Genomic DNA, 19,586 nt, shown 5'->3' on the forward strand with positions numbered 1-19,586 from the left:
ATAGGATACTAGCAGGTCTCTATTCCCCGGGCCGACCTGTGGAGCGAGGACTACGTCAGCTGCATGACTGATGGTAGCAAAAAATGCCTGTCCGCACCCACAAAAGCACAGAGCGGCCGGGTGCCTGCACAGATGTCTCTGGGCTTGCGTGACACTGGCTGCCGCGCGGGACTCTGTCCTCACCAGACGCATTTAGTGCTGCTGGTGTCCTTGCAGCGGCGGCGAGCACCTGCTGCCTTTCAATGCCCTAAATACCAATTTGCGTGCAGGCACTGTAAATGGGGACTGAGGTTCAGAGCCACCTGAGGGGCTATGTGTGACAAGGGGGCCATACAAAACGCTGCATTGCAAGTGACTTTAAGGTTATCTGTATCTGTAGTGAGGAGCAATTTGGAGGCCTGCAGACTGTTAAATTTGCGAACTGTAGATCTACGTCATTGCATAGCATGAAGTAATCTAACGCCTGCACAGCAAAAACACTTTTGATTTGCAGAAGGAAAAAATTGTCCTTAATGCCCTGTCTCTTTTGCTAACTCGCCTCACTCTGCTCAAGCATTTTGTCAGAAAGAGGTAGTATTCGCACCAGACCGGTTTTGGAAAACACTTAAATGCCTCCATAACTTGCAACATGTGATTAGTGTCTTTGTCGGAGTCCGCTTGTCACACGTTTATAAGTGTGCACAGTGTGCTGCTGTGGTCTGTTGGAATTGGAAAAAGTGCTTGTTTCTACAAGTACGCTTATTTTTTCCAGCTGCCTCTCAGCTGGTTAAAATAAAAATATTCCTCTTCCCTACAAGTCATGCCTCGTTTACATATTTAACTGCTTTTTGAGAATGGGGCTAGAGAGAACATGACTCACAGTAGGGACAGCTCTCTTTCATTGTATATGCTCTGAGCATCAGAAAGGCTTCATAGGCCTTCTAGTTTCCTGGAACTATTGTACACAGAATTCGGTAATGCCTTTCCTGGAATCATTGCCAATGATTTTTAGTGACTAATTAGCTAAAAACAAAACAAGACCGAGCCAAAAACTGGCCAAAGAGGACCACCGGCAGTGGTGGTGTCAGAGACGCACTCACAGGTGATAACAGGCCGAGGCCAAGCTGCTGGCTTAACCTGGTACAGCTGAAAGGCACGGTTGAGAAAGAGCGAGCTTGGTGCACAGATCTTAACCCTGCTGCAAGGAAGGGGTGGGAAAAAGCCCACCCGAAAGCATGGTGGTACCTATTAGCATTCCTGTCCTGTTCTCCCTCCTCCATTCGGTTTAGGATCTCTTTGCTCGGCAGTTGGTTGGGCAACGTTGTCTGCTCTCCACCACAGATATTCGCATTAGATCTCCTGCCTAATGCTAGCGGAGAAGCCCTTCAGAAAAGAAACGTGCCAAATTTCCCCTGCTGTGGGGAGGCTGCTGCCTTTGGCCATACGGGAGGCGTTTTCAGAAGTTTCTGCACTGTTGTCTTGACTAGCCAGAATGACCCTTTTAACCTGCTGGCCTCTGCAGCAAAGGCAGCAGCTGCCATTGTAAAAGGTGGATATTAAACAGAGCAAGGTGGCGAGCAGCAAGGAGGGAGGGTCTTGGTGATGTCTTATGAGCAAGGGATTTTTCTGTTTGATGGTGAGAGTTAATGTTGCTGATTCATTCCCCTTGGAAGAATACATTTCTGCGTTTCAAAACAGCTAACGCTGAACGGATCTGGGAGCTAAGCCCTGCTATAACCATGATGTTGGCTAAGAATTGTAGAGCAAAATATTTCTGTTTTTTGGTTTCTTTAGGACAGGTTTGCATGATAGTTTTCAGCCTATTTACCCATAATAGTGAGGTTTAGAAATGTTCTTTAAAAGCACTGAAATCTAAATTTCTCACAGTCTCCTAAATTGAGAAGGGTGGGGCCAAAGAAGAACACCTAATAATGTGAAACCTGTGACAAAAATCACAAGTAGTACCAATATTGGCATTTATAATTTTTTTTTTTTTTTTAAGGATTAAGCTAATAAGCTGAGCTTTACAGGAAACTAGCATCTTTTGCTATCTTTTGCTAAAAAAGGATGAAAAGTTAGTCACTGTTTTATCAGAATAGGTTGGTTCGTCTCCATTTGTACAAGTCTTTTGGGGGGGTGGTTTGTCAGGATTTTCTGACATTTCTCTATTTCAGTTCTCAGCTTTTTTTTAAAGCCTTTGGCATTGACAATGCCATAGGATAGGAATAAACACCACATATTTTGAAAAAAGCAAGCCATATACAAGTTTTTGGTTCTGGAGTCCATGGAAGGGCTAAAACCTAAAGCAACACACTTTCCTTTTTAGTGGAAATTCTTAACATAGGGTAATTAGTGCTTCATTCATCAGACAGGCCTCAAAAATATACATTAGGTTTATTATGAAAACTCAGAGTACATTTTTTCTCTCCAATCTACTCAGTCTTTTTTTATGATATAGCCAGGTGACAAAAAATGAGGTGATCTCTCAAAGAGACATTTTGTTAATGTTGATAGTGCATCCTTCTATTCATGGTCTGATAGTCAAGATTCACAAATGCTGCTTTTGTAGGCAAGTGGTGAGAGCCTGATTCGCTTTTACCAGGGCTCATTCACTGCAAGCCACCGGCATTCCCGGCTGGATTGCTCTGGTGAGGTCCTGCCGGTGACTCCAGTGTCAGACGTCAGAGCTAGCAACGACGAAGAACGAGAAGAATCGATACGAGAACTGTTGCTTGGACTTTCTTCCAAAACGAAAATAAAAATCAGAGCTGGCCACGTCTGTTCATAGAGGTCACCCCCAAAGTGGGACGAAGCTCTTGAACCCAGCTGCGGCCCGGGGGCCTCCGACCCTTTGGGGCATGCACCAGCTGCCTCCATGGGCAGTGGGAGGCTGCGGCGACAGCGGCTCGTCCCTGCTGCGGGTGGCCCAGTGACCAAGCTGTGAGGGGCACAGCACTGCTGCAGCTCAGCTCACGTGTAGCCATAGCTACCGGGAGAAATGCACAGGGCTTTCTGAGAGCAGTCATCTGCCTTCGTGCAGTAAAAGCACTTCTTCGGCATCAGAAAGAGCAGAAATACTAGTAGGAGTGGACGCCAATTTTGAGTGTTATTTGTAGTCCACAGCTTTCCTTATGTGGCAGTCAAATCCATTGAGCCATTTTCTTCTTGCCTGCAGCAGTTTTATACCACAGATTCAATAGTTGCAGGGTAGAAATGAAATCGGGAGAATCAGGCTCAGTAACTGGTCTGACAACTTTCTCATTCTTTTCTGAGGTGTAATGGCAGAAGAAATCTGTAGCAAGAGGTCTCAGTTTTCTTGCATTTATCCCAATGTAACTTATAAATGATTCCATGCAAGTCAGGAATTGGGCTTGTGTAAGAGGGGAAATAAAGGTCAAAAATTTCCACACTTTTTTTGGGAAAAGGACATTTCTCATTACCTTTCCACCAAGAAAAGCAACTCCCTGTTATGAACTATCCCAAACCCAAATTATGGCTTAATTCAACTGCAATGAGAAGCAGGTAGGTCCAATATTCGACAACATCCTTTCCAGGAGCTCAGGCTGTAGTTTCCTCCAGGGAAGATTGGTTTAGACACATTTACACTGAGGAAGGAGGGAAAGAAAAAATTGGATTTACTTTTTTTCCTCATGTAGGAATGCACATATATATGCACACATGCACCCTTTTTCCCAGAGGACTTTAAAATGTGTTAAATTATCACATGAGAAATGGAACTGAACTAGACCATCCTAAACACTGGCCATGTGCAGTGTCCAGATGGTCTAGTTTTTTGGGTCAGTGCCTGGTTTTCTGTTAAAAGTCCTTGTGCATCAGGTATATCTTCCTAAATAACCGAAAGGGTTCAGAGTTTGATTTCACTATTCAGGATATTTTTATCTTCAATGCATTTGTTTAGTGCTGATTCTGGTGAAAATAGCATGTTCTAGGCTTTGTAGCAACCTCATAGAGTTAAAACTATTATGATGAGCTAAAGCTGGAGTGAGGAGAAAATTTCAATAAAGGAACGTACTTAGTATCACAGATGATTTTTGCTCTGCCCAAAAGTTAGTGGCGCTAGTTCAGAGTTATGATAAACTCATTCAGAACATCAAGTGGTAAGAGCAGAAGGTTCTTTGCAGTAATATGCATACACTTGTGCATGTCCATATTCAAAGCTACGTTTTATGCTGAGGCATACAAGGACGGCATATATGTCTCAAAAGAATAATTTGGGGGGAAAAAAAAAAGCAGCTGAGGTTAGAATTGTAATTTTGATTCCTATTACAGGGAGTTAAATATCAGAAGGAATTTCCAATTGCCCTAAGTCCTGATAACTGAGATGGTCTAATGAGATACCTCTCTACCATAAAACAAAAGCCCTGTGTTAGTTAAACCAGGAGGACCTAAGACCAGATCACATGTAATCCACAGAATTCTGAAAATTTATCCCATTTGAGGATCTTCCCAAGACAATTCCTGCAGGTTAGATTACAGCAACATCACTGTCATGTTTAATTATACATTTCTCTTGTAGATAAATGCTTAATTTTAGAGCATTGCCTTTTGCCAAAGAAATTTGAAAAGAGGGCGAAGATCCTTGATTTTCCATAAGGTGGAAAAGAGATGAAACAGATTCTTCATTTCTGAAATAATTAGTTGTGAAAGTGAGAAAAAGCACATTATGACAGATGTAAAAAGCGTTTGCCATAATCTAAATAAATAGACTTTTCGTTCTTTGTGCGTAGTCTTAAGTAGGACTTAGTATATTCCTTATTCAATATCATTATTCCTTTATTCTCCATAGCCCTTGGATAGAGAATTACTAAAAATAATTTACCTCAGAACATTTTCCTATCTCAAATGTGTATAATGTTTTCTGTATCAAAAGTCATCATTATTATGATGTTCAGCCAGATTCGTAGACTGCAAAAGGAAAAGCCCCTGGCTTTTTTCAGCTAGAATTATCCTCAGATACTGTGCTAGTATTATGCTACTTCAAGTTTTTGATTTTCTTTTTAAGTATCTGAGATGAGCCTGAACTAGACCACTGAATACAACTGTCTTTAGCCTTTTGGAAAGTTCAGGTTTGGATAAAAATGTTTTGAATTCTTGGTTTGTTCTATCTGTGTTTTGCATGTTACAGAGAAATGCTATAGAAAAGGAAAACACTCAAATGGCATTAACATATTCATTTCTTTAAAAAGGGGCAAGTTCATGGGGACCAGGCACCTAGGAAAAAAGCTAAATTGAAAAAAAATAGAAGGAGTCTGTTAGAGAATATCTGAGCTCCCCAAATTATGCTGACAAAGGATAAAGAGTTTCTCGGTACCTGGTGAAGACCTCCTGGCAACATTCAACCAGCGCTGTGCTGTTGGCCAGGAAATTTGTTGAGTTGAAGGCATTGCCTAATAAAATGTGGCAGGGAACCTCTACACCAGGGACAGACAGCATTCCTGTGAAGTAAGTAAAATTTTCTTGATCAGTACTGAAGAGGGTGATAACACCTGGGGACTTCAGTCACTGGGGTGCGGTCGGATGAAGTGTCCTGGCTGGTAGGAATGAAGATATTATCTGAGCACTCTGGGATGGTTCTGTAAAATGATGCAAGATAAAAGCCTATTTTTTTTTAAACCTGAATCATTTTATAGAACTGGATTAAGGAGTGATCAGACTTTATATAAAAGCAAAACTCTGGTTCCTGTCACACTAGGAACATTTTGTTTTGCTGCTCCTCATAATGGTTCTAAAAAGGTATGCTAATGCATTTCTCACTGGCTGGGCACCAGTCTGCCTTCATTAACTAAAATGCAGTTATGCCACATTTATCGTAGTGCATGTAAATGCAGGACCTGACATTATTTTATTTTGTTTTTTAACAGAAACAGTGATGGCTTGTTTTATTTTATTTTGCTAGGTGTTCTCCAAAATGTTGTATAGGTAGTAACATCAGCTTTCATTATAGGAATGGAGTAGCAAAAACATGAAAATGACAGCTTCTTATTGTATTTAGTGCTGCAGAACGTAGCCAAATATTTAATATATTCTTACTGTAAAATGGGGTAGTAGAAATTACTTGGCTCCTATACCTTCTTCTGGGCATAAGAAAAGCATTTGCCATGGCAGGAGTGGGTGGAATATAATTTTCTTTCCACAGCAGGCTTCATTGTTTTGAAAAGACTTGCCAATGGTTGTTCACTATTTAACTCTTCGGGCTAAGGTTTTCAAGTGACACATTTTAGTAAGATTTCCTGATGCCCCAACTGTACAGAACAGTATTTTGCACTAAAATCTTAGTGAGGGCTATGGGACTTATAAAAGGCCAAGTGCACCGGTTTTACAACTTTGAGAAAATAGGGTGGGCTTATCCTCTGAATGTATGAGATTTGGTTGAACACAAAGGGATAGGGAAGTGGGATTTGACACAGATACCCTGTTTTCAGCTAAATAACACATCAAGATTGTTCTTCATAGAAGGAACATCAGTGCTTTGAGTTTTGTCATGGCCATTCTGGATATCACACGTTCTGAAAAGAAAGCTGGGAAAGCGATTACTAGATACTGGGGAAAAAAATTGTCACTGAACCATGGCCGGTCAATTAATTAATTAGTTGAATGCCTAATATTCTTCTTCACTTCCTTCCTAAGATGGCTGTTTCATTGTGATTATTTTTACTCAGCTTGCAGGGGAGGCTTTGAAAATAAGGAGCCTCTGCTGAATCCCACCCTAGTGCTCTTTCTTTAACTGAAATGCAGATTTGTCCCGCTACAGGAATGTCATCGGCCCAAAGCATCCATTTGGCTCTACGGTAGAAAAGTGTTCAGCTTTCCCTCACTCCTTCACACTCCTTCTCTCTCACACCCCCCTTTCATCCTACTCCTCCCCTTTCTGCTCTATAGTAAGTTTTGTATTTCCAGAGCCAGCGGTGCGGAGGAGGGATTGCAGCTCATCTATAACTTGCAATTATCTCTTTGTTCATGAGTCAGTGATTATACATAGGCTAAAAAAATGAGGTGTCAATACGCAAGGTACAGAAGAAGAAATAAGACAAATCACTTTATATTCCAGTTTTCAGCAACTTCTCACTGAATGTTGACTTTTAATCCTGTCAAACCTGGAAAGACTGGCATTTAAAGGACGGGAATTGCCCAGCGGCAGTTATGGTACCGGTGCACTGCCACCCTGTGGTCACTCACTGCAAGATGCACCAAATTTATACAGGATACCTGCGATACAGGCAGTCATGAAACAGGCAACGGTCCCAGCAATCATTGCTCTGAAAGCACCTCCGGCAATTTCCTTTCTTTTGGATGGAGCGATACTTGCTAGGAAGATAATTAAAGCATGTGGAGAGTATAAATACATATAGACATACAGAAGATGAACCTGCCAACTCTCCCGTAGTGAGAGGAAGTCCCAACCCCAGGCCTAACTGGGCAAAGCAAGGAAGGAAAATGTGACATTTTTTAGTGGGGTGTTTGACTGCTTAATGCTGATGTTACTTATTTCTGTTGGGAACAAGGCCCTGGGTGCAGCACCGGAGCCAGGCCTGGTGGCCCCGCAGCTGGTCCTGCTCCTCCACACTGCCCCGCTGCAAGATCCACAGGTAAGGGAGCCAGTGGTGGGCCTTCAGGTAGGGATCTCAGCTGGCTTTTTCATTGCTCCATTTCTCCAGAGGTCTGAGAAGCCTATATTTTAGTTTTCTTATATGTGACCTCTTGGAGAAGATGGCCAATTTTCTCCCTCAGACTAGCAGGCGGTTGAGATAGTTGGCTTTTCCTGAAGTCAGAGGGTGCTGTCACTTGCTCAGCCAGTTGGCCTGGCTCATTCCATCCCTTCCCCTCAGCCCCTCTTGCCCCCCAGGCACGTGCTGCCGGAGCCCTACCACACAGCAAGTCCTGGGCCTCAGAGGAGCAGCCCCCAATGCCGCTAAGCTTTACTCGCAGCATGTCACTTTGGGTCTTTGCTTTGCTTTTGCTTGCCAAATAAATTGTAAGGAAAGACATTCTTACTCAGGCCTCCTATTACCAGTCCCAGGGAGCCGAAGTTGGCGAACCCGCAAAGGGCATAGGTGGCAATGGTTTCAGAACGAACCTGAAAAACAAACACAGGCCACAGGCCGGTAACGGTCGAGTCATTTGTTCAGTGGTTCAAAATATCTCATGCTGACCTAGAGGTGTGGAAAACCAGCACTGTGGCCCAGTGCTCGCGGTATGGAAATTGCTCCACTTTGCTCAGCTGCTGCCTATGTATGTGGCTTTGAGCATGACCTTTTAAAGGTCTCCTTCTGAAGGTTCTCCTTCTGAAAATGTGGTGGTTTTCATGCTCAGTGCAGGTGAGGACTCGTAAACCGTATGTTTGTTGTACTGTTTATGTATATTGCTTTGCCTGGTTGAATTAAATATTAGTAATTACAAATAAATCTTATCTTACCGATGCCAATTTACCTTCTAATTTTTGAGCGTATTAGTCAGAGAACTTTAGTTGAGATGTTCTTATTTGTCCTGCCTCTATAATGCTGTGTTGGAAACCTGATTTCTTCATTCGTGAAAAAATACGCCCCACACACCCAGCTGTTCCAAGGATGCTCCACCCTGTGCACAGAACTGGCTGCCCTAGAGAGCGCTTTCTTTGTTGCGGTGACAGGCAGACAATGTTACGATTTTAGAAGCCCCACTGGAGTCCCATGAGCAGCTTACTTCTTTCCCGACATCAGTCACCTTCTCCTGGACAATGGTGGCTCATGCTGAACCTCAGGGCAGAGAGGAGGGTGGGTTGCCTCCTGTCTCCCTCCATGGAGAGACCCTTTACAGGGTGCAGGATGACTTTGAGTGAAATCAGGCTATGCACCTGGATGAGACAAACTTAATTCAAACATTTTGGGAAAGGAGGTAGCATCTCTTTGCAAATGGATTTTCTCCCCCCTGGCAGCTCTGAGTCCTATTTATTGTATTTTAAGCCCAAGCTGAAGACTGCTGAGTGAGTGTTCCAGTAGGTTTCCTGTTTATTAGAAGTTTCTGTTTCCATTCCTGTTTTATGAAAACCAATTTGTGGGTATTTTCAATCACTCTGCACATCTGCAGAAAAATGCTTTTCAAGTACCCACTCTATCTGCTTTTCCTGGAAAAGGCTTTGTCTGCTGTGATTTCCCTGCTTTCACTTGTATTTTCCTAGCTCAGAAAACAGGAAGCCTTGTTATTACTGACTCAGGGGAGGCAATTCAGAAGCTTGTTCACTCTCTCTGACCAAATATCTCTGCCTAGATGTATCAGAGAGTTTGGAAGCTGAACAGAAATTAAAACTGGAGGCCAAGTGTACTTTCAGCGGAGTTGTCCTGCCATAATTAAATTAGTTACTGGGCAATTTTTACAGGAATGTTATGAATCAAAATTATTTTTCCATCTCAGAGCTGGTTACCATGGAAGACTAGTTTGGCTCTTTCTAGGAATTAACAAGGAAGACAGAAGTCCTACGCTATATCTTACTAAAATAATGAGAAAGGTGAAATATAGGTGAATTTTAAAGATTGACTTCCAGCTCTAAAAAAATCTAAGCATTCATTTAGGAGTTTAGAGCCATATCCCCCTTGCAGAACATAGCATGGCAGTAGAGGACAGAGCAGAGGTCCACTCAGCCCAGGGTACTATTTCCAGCAACACTGGTAATGGATGCTCAGGTTAGAGTGTTAAGTATTTGATCAGACTACCTGGCTCTGTATCTCTAGTTGTGAAATATGTTTTAGTATTAAGGACTGCAAGTGGTCAGGGACTTGAGTTCTCAGTTATGTCTATAAAGTGGGTATCTGCAGCATCACACCAGGAAGGGTAAACACTAAATGCTGTAGAAAAGGATACTTCCCAGCTATGGATCCGCTACAGCGGCAGCTTGACTTGAGAAGAAAGGCTGCTGCAGGTGCAGTGTTGGATATCACGGTTTTCACTGCCTGTGCTTAGAATGAGGACAAATCTGGCAGATGCTCTGCACTGAGGCTGACGGAAGAGAAGTCAAGACAGCCAGGTGGGGATGCAAGACTCATCGCTGCAAAGGTCAGCATTGATTACTGCATCCTCTTTGCCCTTGTGCATGCACTCAGGATGCTTTGTGCTGAGATCCTCTAGATTTCTTCCTCAGTATAGGAACTATTACCCTCTAGGGTGAATCTGGGTGGAAGCGTGGACAAGATATGCGCCCATTGTAATCAAAGCCCACTAGTTGGACTTGGTGTGTGGCAGTGGAGGTGCAGCCACATGCCCTGTGTTACCACTGTCTGCACAGGGACCTTAACCTCTGACAGAGTTGTGCCATGGACAAGGAAGTACCAGTAATATCTCAAATCTCACCAGCTAAAGCTTCCTTGATTTCTCTCACGGTACTTAATGCTTGGGTAAACCTCTGTGGGCTGAAGGGCTTCTCCAGGTCTTGCCCAGGATTTTCCTAGGAGGGTATCTTATAGGGAAGTGCTAGTGAAAAAGGAGGTGAGGAGAAACTCATCTTAGAGATATTGCCTTGGTCTGGAGACCAAGTACCGTGTCCTACGGGATGCTGAGTGTTCCCTAGGATTCCCCTTTCCAAAGGCTATGCAGGCTTTTTTTTTTTTTTTTTTTTTTTGCTACTTTTGAGATACCTAGTGTGATGACAGTCATGGCAGCCTGACAAGGGTGGGATGCATTTTAATAATTACACAGTGCTGCTGTATATAAACTTCAAAATAATATGCCACCTTTATCCCTCTGTGCCCATTAAAAATAAGTTGAGTCCCAGTAAAAAAGAATTAGAACCAATAAATCAGTAGAAAAGAAAATGTTACTTACAGTCATATACTGTTTCACACCATTAATGTACATGCTTCCACCCTTTTCTCGATTGTGAATCAGATTTGAGAGGCGCTCATAAGCCACAAATTCATTGAAGAAAGTTTTGTAACCTAGGAGTCCACCGACAATAAAACTGTCCTCCCAGTTCACTCCCATCATGAAGGAGAACGGCATGAAGACATAAGCACAAATGTTCTGCAAAATATGTAAGATGGAGCTGATCAGAAGAGGTGACTGGTTAAAAATGATGGCATCTGACAAGTTCTCTAAACTTAAAAAGGATTGTTTTATCTCAGCAGAGTTGTGTTGCTAAAACTACTGTGAGAATGAGGATTTTTAATAGAAAGGTACGCTTGAATAATTATAAAAAGACTAACCCAAAATCTAGATACAACAAAGTAATTAGGTATGCCCCTCATTTTACATCTAAAATTAAATAAACATTTCTGTGCCTCTTTTCTTTTTTCCCCTAACAATGACTTCAGATTGGACAGTGTTTGTGCAGGATACAAGAAGGGTTGAGTTCAAAGAGCTGATAAGAGGAAAGAGAAGTCTAATTCTTCAGACGATTAAATCAAGTGTGTTAATGAATGTTCTCTAATTAACAGGTTATTGGGCCTCCAGCTGGTGCAGACAAAGGGCTTGTCTCTGCATAAAATTTGTGCATCTGATATAGTTAAAGCTGTATCCTTTCTTCCTAGCATAAAAACTTCTAAGCAAGTAAAAAATTCCCATATCCCTGAATAGCTTATTTTTATGTAAGAGACAAAATATTTCCACTAGTGAAAGGGTTTGGTCAGACTGTCTTTAGTGAATCCACCTGAGGTGTTAAAGCAGTGATTATTTCCACCTGGCTTCTCTACCACAAAAGAGCCCAGAGGTCAGTATCCCTCTTGGGAGGGATGTTTGAATGTGTTGTGCCTGTGAGTCTTGCCTCCTTGTGGACTGTCTGTTTCAGTCCTGTTCCACTCAGCAGCTACTAAGCTGCTGCAGTAGTGCGGCTGAGGTATGTGTGCACGTGCCTTTCCTCCTTTGGGAGTGTTTGTGCAGTGGGATAATCTCTGGAAGCTAATAAAGTAACATAATATTGCTGATGCTGTGTCTGCTAGGAGTATCTACCTGCTTCTCCAGCACCTCTATCTTGGTATTGCATCTGTGTTGACGCTATACTTGTATCAGGAGTTTGCAAAACAAAAAGCTCAGACTCTTTGAACTGAGAGTGTTCCACCTTGTCAAAAATGACGTGTTGACCTAGGTCGAAGGATAAGTCATGTTTAAAACCTATTTGTTCAGCAGAGTGATTGGGGTGCAGTTTCCTGGTTCAAGTGTGCTGGGAACTAAGTGGTATTGAGTAAGCCCTGAGTTCAGGCAAGCCCTAGCTTGTGGCATTGTCCTTCCTTGGGTGAAGTTAGTGAGTGTTAAGGACTTGGTGGGGTGATCTGAAGCTAAAGCCTCTCTGGGTGTTCAGCTGAATGGGATGTTAATGGCCTGGCAAGTGGGTGTGTAAACAGATTGCCGCTGCCTTGCCAAGTCAGGGGAGGCAGGTATTAGCATACAATGCTCAATAAAGTTGCTTTGCTGGTAACAGGAACACCCCAGAGGGAAGCTATAGAGGGACTAATGGATACAGAAATACTTACATAGCAACTATTCTTCCTTGAGCTGTAAAGACACTATCAAGAATACGTATATAAAAATATACATATTTTTTAGATCATTTAAAAAAGACCCAACCACCTAGGTAGTTATTTTGAAGATGACAGGGGTATGCATGCATTTGGCCCTGGAAGGGCCTGAGGACCATACCTCAAAGTTCAGCTGTGGGTAGTCAAACAAACTCCCCACCCAGGAGAGGGCTGAGTCAATGAAAGCCAGCAGAGCGAGAAAGGCGATCAGGTTCACGGCGATGTTGGCCACCAGCAGGATGGAGGCAGAGGCACCTTGACTGGCTGCTTCCAGCAGGTTATTTGAATCACTTGGTCAGTGAAAACAAAATCAGAATGTGAACATCTTTCAGTTCAAGGACAACCCGTTGCACAGTAACAGTTACACAGACTTGATCAGAAACCAACTACTGAAGCTGTCTGGGCCCTCCTAGGGAAAATAATGATCAGGCAGAGTATGTTTTTACCCTGGATCATCCCAGGAGTTACCAAGAGGTGTATTTTTGGAGCCTTGAGGATGAATTTTGGCATATTTGGGGTCAGTTGCTGGATGTGCCAGAGCTGCTGCTGTCGCTGAGATGACTGCTCCCCCTTTGCTTTCATATGCCTGCATTGATACGCGCTTTGCAAAGACAGCAACAGAGCAAACGGGAAAATCTCCTGGTGGTTCACTTTGGGCAGGCTTTTCCCTCTTTCTGTGGAGAGCTTATTGCACAGCCTAAGCCCTTTGCTGCTCTCTGCCTGTTCCACTGAGTAAAGATACCCCCATGCAGTTATAGCAGAGTGTACTGCACCTGAATTCAGAAACTACTTACTTAGGGTATATTGGCGTGTAAATAACTTATTGCTTGCAAATCTGCCTTATAGGGCCTTTTGATGTTACGTGTGATGAGTTATTATTTCCAATCTGATTTCTTCATGGGTTTTACTATTAAGTAGGGTCTAGATCAACCTACCCTTTTGTCATTTTCAGGTCGCTCTTCACAGTTACTTTGGGCTTTTCAGTTTCAGGCCAGAATAGTTTGGAGGTGGCTAACGATGCCGGTGCTGACATGACAGAAGCCGTCAGTAGGTGGGAGGCAGAAACCTAGAAATCCAGGTGACAGAAAACAGGCTTTGATAACCTTATCATGAGCAACCACAAGCAAAGCAATTAAAATCATTAGATGCTTGGATGATTTTTTTACAGGGGGATATTAACAGGATTGCGCGGCTCATAGGTGAAAGAAGAGAATGAGAAGCATAGGAGAAAGCTAACTGGAGAGAGGAAGAAAAAATCTAAGTAGTGAAAAGTATGAGTCTTTTATCTGTAATAATAATAGTAATAAAACAGGTCTGGGGGACAGCATGGTGTAAAAATAGCAGAGCTTTGTGAGTGAGAACCAGTGTCTGCTCCTTAAGACCCCCTATATGCCCCTCATGGCACTACACTGTTTTTTGTCCCTTGAAACTGTAAGATTCCCCTTCCCCTTTTTTTCTTTACATGGCCTGACAATTCGCCTTTTATCCCTTCTTTCATAAATTTCAACTCTAAGCTCATCCTTTGCTAACTTCTGCAGTATCTCCATCCATTACTTCCTTCTCTTACTCTCTTGGTCTTTTTAGTTAATTTCCTCCCTTCTTGCTTCTGCCTCTCAGCTGTATTTTACACAAATATGGAACTAATACATTTGTCAACTGCCCCCCGATGAAATCACACCTTCGTGCCTGTTTTTCTGTGTAAATCTGTGCTGTCAGCTCCTCAGCATAGCAGTCATTTATGATTTGTGTTTGTACAACATTGCTGGAAGCTCCCTCATGAACATACTCCTTAGACTCATGAGAATAATAACAATTCCTGGAGTGCTTTATCTATATCACTGCCACAGAAGTGGCAGAGTCGATCAGTTGGCATATTCCATATGTCTGTTCATCTGGACTGTAGGAATAAGTGCAAGCTGATCGTGCCCTTTCAGCTAGGACAGGTAGACTGTCAGATAGGTGGAAGTTTGTGCCACTCAACAAGAGTTTGCAAGTCAGATCTTGATATCTTTTTCTACAATTGGGAAAGATTTGTGTGGTTAATTCCTAAGAAAATACATGGGGATTATATACTTCCAAATCATTCTATTTGGGCGTCTATACATGTATGATTTCTGATAAACACTGTATTCTTCAGGTTTCCTTCCCGATCTTACCCCAAAAGAAATATATGCTCCTAAGACACTTCCAGCAATAGTTGAGAATCCTGCTGTCATGACCGCATGGAGTTCAGATTTGGTGACATAAGGTAAGTAGGGCCGTACCAGGAGAGGAGACTCTGTCTGGAAGTAAAAAACAGCCATCAGACAAAGCATTTCCTAGCAAACTCTTAGCGATTTTTTTCTAACGATAGGGCATGAAAATCACTGGCTGATCACACTTTCTTAGGTGTTAGCTAATCTAGTGATAATGAGTGCTTTGAATATCAATAGCACTTCCCCCCCCCCCAAGTAAAATTGTATCACTGCTCATCTTGTCTAGTTGATGATAATTCTTGATAGTTTTAGGGGTTCTCCCAAAGCCATGATGAAATGGTCAAGAAGCCCCAAGCCAATTTTAAGTAAATTAGAAACGGCCATAGGTCTGATGCACAGGTAAGGCTATGCATTGTGTGAAACGTGCATACCACCAGTATTTAAGGGCAAGATAAAGATCTTGACTCCCTGGCATGTCTGCCTGCACATGCTGGAAACAGTGCCATATGGACACACTGGAAGCAGTAGCCTACAGTGATGCACCCCTGCTAAATACCGCTGCTGTGGTTGTGTTGTTTCTGGGCTTAGAATCTACTTGATGCTTCAGAGCTTAGGACAGATACTCCTGTAATGTGGTTTTATTGGATTCCTCATTGAAGCGGACTGTTAGAATCTTTCCTATTTTTTTTTTTTTTTTTGGCTAAGATCTTACATAGCCAGCCCTATATCTTAGTTTTCTGTATTCTCTGTCTCTCCTGTCCTTGCCTGCCTCACATGCCCTCTTCTCATACTATCTGATCGCTCTTTTTTTTTTTTTTATTCCTTCTTCATGGCTTTCAACTAGCCTAGTACTTGTTTTAAGGGCGATCTATCATCCAGGTTTGTGCTCAGATTTCCTTTTTGAGCACATGTGGTTCCCAGAACATGCCAACTCATGTGTCATTGCCGACATACAACCTTAATGCAATTCTGGCTTCCTGGAAACCAACTGTGTGTTCAGGGGTTGAAGCTTCATATGAAGCGATTATTTTGTTATACACAGCTGCTCAGTGAACAGCAATATTTCACCTTTTGGTATTCGTTAATCCTTTGTTAGTAATCCATGTTTTTCCATGCTCTAACTCACCTGTCCCACAAATATGTTACCAGCAGCTACCAGAGATTCAACAGGAGTTGTCCCCATGAAAATTTGCATTATCCAACCAACCTAAAATGATTAAGAAAAAAATCACACATTGGTCTGCCTAATCCATGTCCTTCTTGAATTAATCACGTAAATATAGGAGTTTAGAGACAAGCTTACAATATATCATGAACTAATGATTTCAACATGCAGTGAATTCATTTAATAGTAGCATGTTAAAATAAGCCAGGGAGGAATACTTCGGCAGAACTGCAAGTAAAATGCTGAAAGACTCTAGGCTGTTCCTGTCATTGGCCTGGAAACTAACTCATCAAACTAAGTTAACTGAGGCAGATATTCTGACATGTCTTTTACATATGTACCAGTCCAAAAGAACTTTGGTCATATGAAAGGAAAAAATGTGGAATTTAACCTAAGGCTAAACATGATTTGTATTATCTTTAACACACAGCATTTCAGCTAGGTGAGGTTTGTGGTGCTTATATTAACAATCCTTTGGATGAGAAGGACAACAGACTTTCTCCAGGGTACATTCAAATAAGCTTGAACTACCACCATGCAAGAAGGTGTGTTTTGATATAAGCTTGTTGAGCTAGTGCTGGACCTGGGACCTAACAGCACTAGTGCTCAAAGCACGAAGAGAGAAACTAGTCTTTGCAGCTACAAGCCTTCAGAGATGCATCCTTCAGGGATCTGCAACAGAAGGGTATATGCAATATATAATTGCCGTTGCAATACTTAGTAGTAGGCAGCAATCCTACCGGCTGTGCTGTAACTTTAAGCTTGCATTTTGGGGAGGGAGAATGAGGGGAAGAGGAAAGGAAAATTCACAGATGTAGCATCTGAGAAGTGATAGCTAGCCAGGCAAAGCTAACAATTAGTGTGAAATTAGGAATGAGATCAGTCTGAAGGAAGGAAAGTGTCCTAGGTGATGCTAATAAAGACTTTGGAGTGATAACACCTCAAGGTATTTCCGAGTGAATTCATACATCTGACCCTGGCCAAGCTACTTGGAGATAATGCTACAGTTTGAGTGTATGTGTTCGATAGGTGTCCCGCACTAGGCAAATGAAAATGTGCTGGCAAAAGTTCAGTACCTTTCCAATGAGCCACTGCATGAATCCAACGTGGTAAAGCATAGACATTACTGTGCTGAAGAAAACTACGATTGGCAGGACCTGATTTGAAAAAATAAAATCATTAACACTTCCAGAGTGGTTTTCTTTTCTGTAGGCCACTTCATTTTTCAACAAGAGGCTCAGTTTTTTTTGAGATATACTTCAAGATCTTGAAAAGTCATCTATCTTGCATACTTACAGTGTAAAACTTTTAACAAACCGGGCTTACTGTGTATAGGTGTTGTGTTGCGTTACAATGCATTACTTTTCAGGTATCTGGATAGTTTTCTGATAGGATTGTGATAGTTTTGAAACTGTTCGGTTTAGCACATGCATTTGTTTATAGCCAGGTTTTAGTCATCTCAAACATTTACTGGACACAGGCATCTACAAATATCTGGATCTCTACACCTGTAGACCTTGAAAACCACCAGCTGAAATACACACAATATGTTGATGGTATATAACTCAGAATTGAACTATGTCTTTGTTTAAAATAAAATAAAAACTTTGCTTTGGACTGCTATAAGCTTTGGTGTATATATATGCTTTGGGATAGAAATCCTTCAGCAAATGAAGAGACTTTTACTGGGGCTGACTTGATTTCAGCGTTTTTCCATTTTGTCATGTTTTCCCATTTTGCCATGTTTTCCCCTTTGGCAGTTGCAGGCAGTTCTGGATGTAGCGTTTGGTTTTACAAAACAAGGAGTTTGTTTTTCAGTTCTGATAATTTGTATTTCAACCGCATACAGAGGCTGGACTATTTTATGTGTAAAATCTCCTGCCTGAATTCCCAGCTATTTCATGTGGTACCTAGCAGGTTATGTCTTCATCAGAAAAAGTAGCAACTATCTAGTAGGTATATAATCGTTGAGGTCGTCTGTCATGTCTAGGGTAGCTTTCACCTAGGATATAATTCAAAATAAAGAAGGGGGGGACAGGGCATGGAATATTGGCAAATTTTTGCTCTAAAATAAGCGTAATGGACACCAGCCACCCATTTCCCTCCTTCCTAGTGCAAAAATGAGAAATGAGAAGCACAGGTTAATAAGCGTTGGCAGTAGCAGTCCCTCCAAAGACATGCCAGTCTTAGCCTGGGGCAGCAGCGTATGCACGGGGGGTATATATCTATGTAGCCTGGCAGCGGAGATGTGCGTGGGGCAGGGAGAGGGAGGGGAAAACCTCAGGGTGGACCCAGAGCAGCCCCACTCTGGGTGCAGGCACCCAGTGAAACGTGCAAACACTGGAAGCAGGATTTGGGGGGGGGGGTGGTAGAAGGAGCCAGGTTCCCCCTTGCTGGGGCTATGGGATTTGAGGAGGGGAAAGGACAGTGCAAACCACTCTATTTGAGGAGGTATCTCCTGGGGTTTGGGAAGCAGGATGGCTATGCAAAAGGCAGCATGGGGATGATCCAGGGCATCTGAGAATACCTTTCTTCTGTATATGTGGGGCAGCCGGGTAGGTTGTACATACAGAAATATCTGTGCTCAGCAGGGGAAGGTAATAGTAGGATATCAGCCTTAACGGGTAATTTCCTTTACTGGCTAAGCTAAGTGAAATGTATTTGAAAATAACAGGCCAAGAGTCTCCTCTGATATCTGAGATCAGAGAGAAGACATACACCAATTGCATGAAATTCCTTTCAGGGGGAAAGAAAACTCCTAAAACTTTCTTCTGTCTTTGTGGACTCCTAGCTCCCTCTTTCTGCTGTAGTGCCATTATTCTGAGTCCAGCAGTCTGCCTCCAAGACGTGGGTAGTCTGGACAGGGAGTTAAAAATATTTTTCTCAAACTTTCTTTTCTCATTGACCCCCCCCCCCCCCCCCACACACACACCAGTTGAACTAGGATTTATGCAGAGGTACAGCTTGTAGGGTTGACATCTGTCTCTACCTAAGAAAACTGGAAACAAAAATGTAAAAGGAAAGGGCTAGCATGTTTCCATACATGAAGTGTGTATAGGTTCTCTGGTGTAATTATGTCTGCATGGTTAAGCTATTAGAATTATATATCTTTCTGCAGACGCACTTGTGCAGGAGTCTGGTCTCCAATACATATAGCTTTTCTTACCTGCTACATACTTTTAGGAAGCCAAGTTTTAACTGATGAATAAATTGAATGAGCACATCAGAAAATCCCATAACATTTAAATTGAAAAGCATATTGGTATCACAGCACTTTAAAATTACTTATCTGAGGCCTAAAAAAAGTTGCAGTTAGTGCTCCAATAATACAACCTTTAACCTCTGGTTTTTAGGCCTTCACTCGCTGTTTTTGATAAACCAGATTCTCATGTTTTATCAGTTCTGTTGGGAAGCAAAGAGGTTTGGCTGTATTTGAGAGCCACTTTCTGGATCATACTTGCTGCCTGTGATACGTGCACGGCAGGAATTGAAGCTGTTTGCTGCTCACAACCCCTTTCCCATTTGCGACTTGAGGCTCAGCTTTTTCCTTGCAGTCCTTTAAAGGAGCAGTTGTGGCTGTTTAAGGTATGTTCTGGTTTCAGGCACTCCTAAAGCCGCAGCTTCACAGCAAAACCCTTTTCAGGGAGTTGTAATGCTCCTGGCACCGAAAGCAAGCTGCTCGCTCATACAATAGACACCTAGCACCCTGCTTGCCTGCAGTAAACCTGCCTTTCATAGTAAACAAGG

General features: G+C 42.4%; 1 protein-coding gene across 1 annotated transcript in view; it reads right to left on the reverse strand.

The window, feature by feature from the left end:
- Nucleotides 1–2,346: 2,346 nt before the first annotated feature.
- The window catches only part of SLC28A3 (solute carrier family 28 member 3), a 41,632-nt gene continuing 24,392 nt past the window's right edge, over nt 2,347–19,586 (reverse strand). The window contains exons 8-17 of the mRNA XM_068926959.1: nt 16,916–16,996; nt 15,801–15,881; nt 14,636–14,761; nt 13,415–13,545; nt 12,601–12,769; nt 10,792–10,989; nt 7,993–8,074; nt 7,207–7,305; nt 5,312–5,435; nt 2,347–3,584 (exon numbers count right to left, since the gene is read on the reverse strand). Of these exons, the coding sequence (XP_068783060.1) occupies nt 3,482–3,584; nt 5,312–5,435; nt 7,207–7,305; nt 7,993–8,074; nt 10,792–10,989; nt 12,601–12,769; nt 13,415–13,545; nt 14,636–14,761; nt 15,801–15,881; nt 16,916–16,996 (1,194 nt within the window). The 3' untranslated portion in view covers nt 2,347–3,481. The remainder of the gene's footprint in view (nt 3,585–5,311; nt 5,436–7,206; nt 7,306–7,992; nt 8,075–10,791; nt 10,990–12,600; nt 12,770–13,414; nt 13,546–14,635; nt 14,762–15,800; nt 15,882–16,915; nt 16,997–19,586) is intronic.

This window comes from Struthio camelus, chromosome Z (genome assembly GCF_040807025.1).
Source record: "Struthio camelus isolate bStrCam1 chromosome Z, bStrCam1.hap1, whole genome shotgun sequence".
NCBI lineage: Eukaryota > Metazoa > Chordata > Aves > Struthioniformes > Struthionidae > Struthio > Struthio camelus.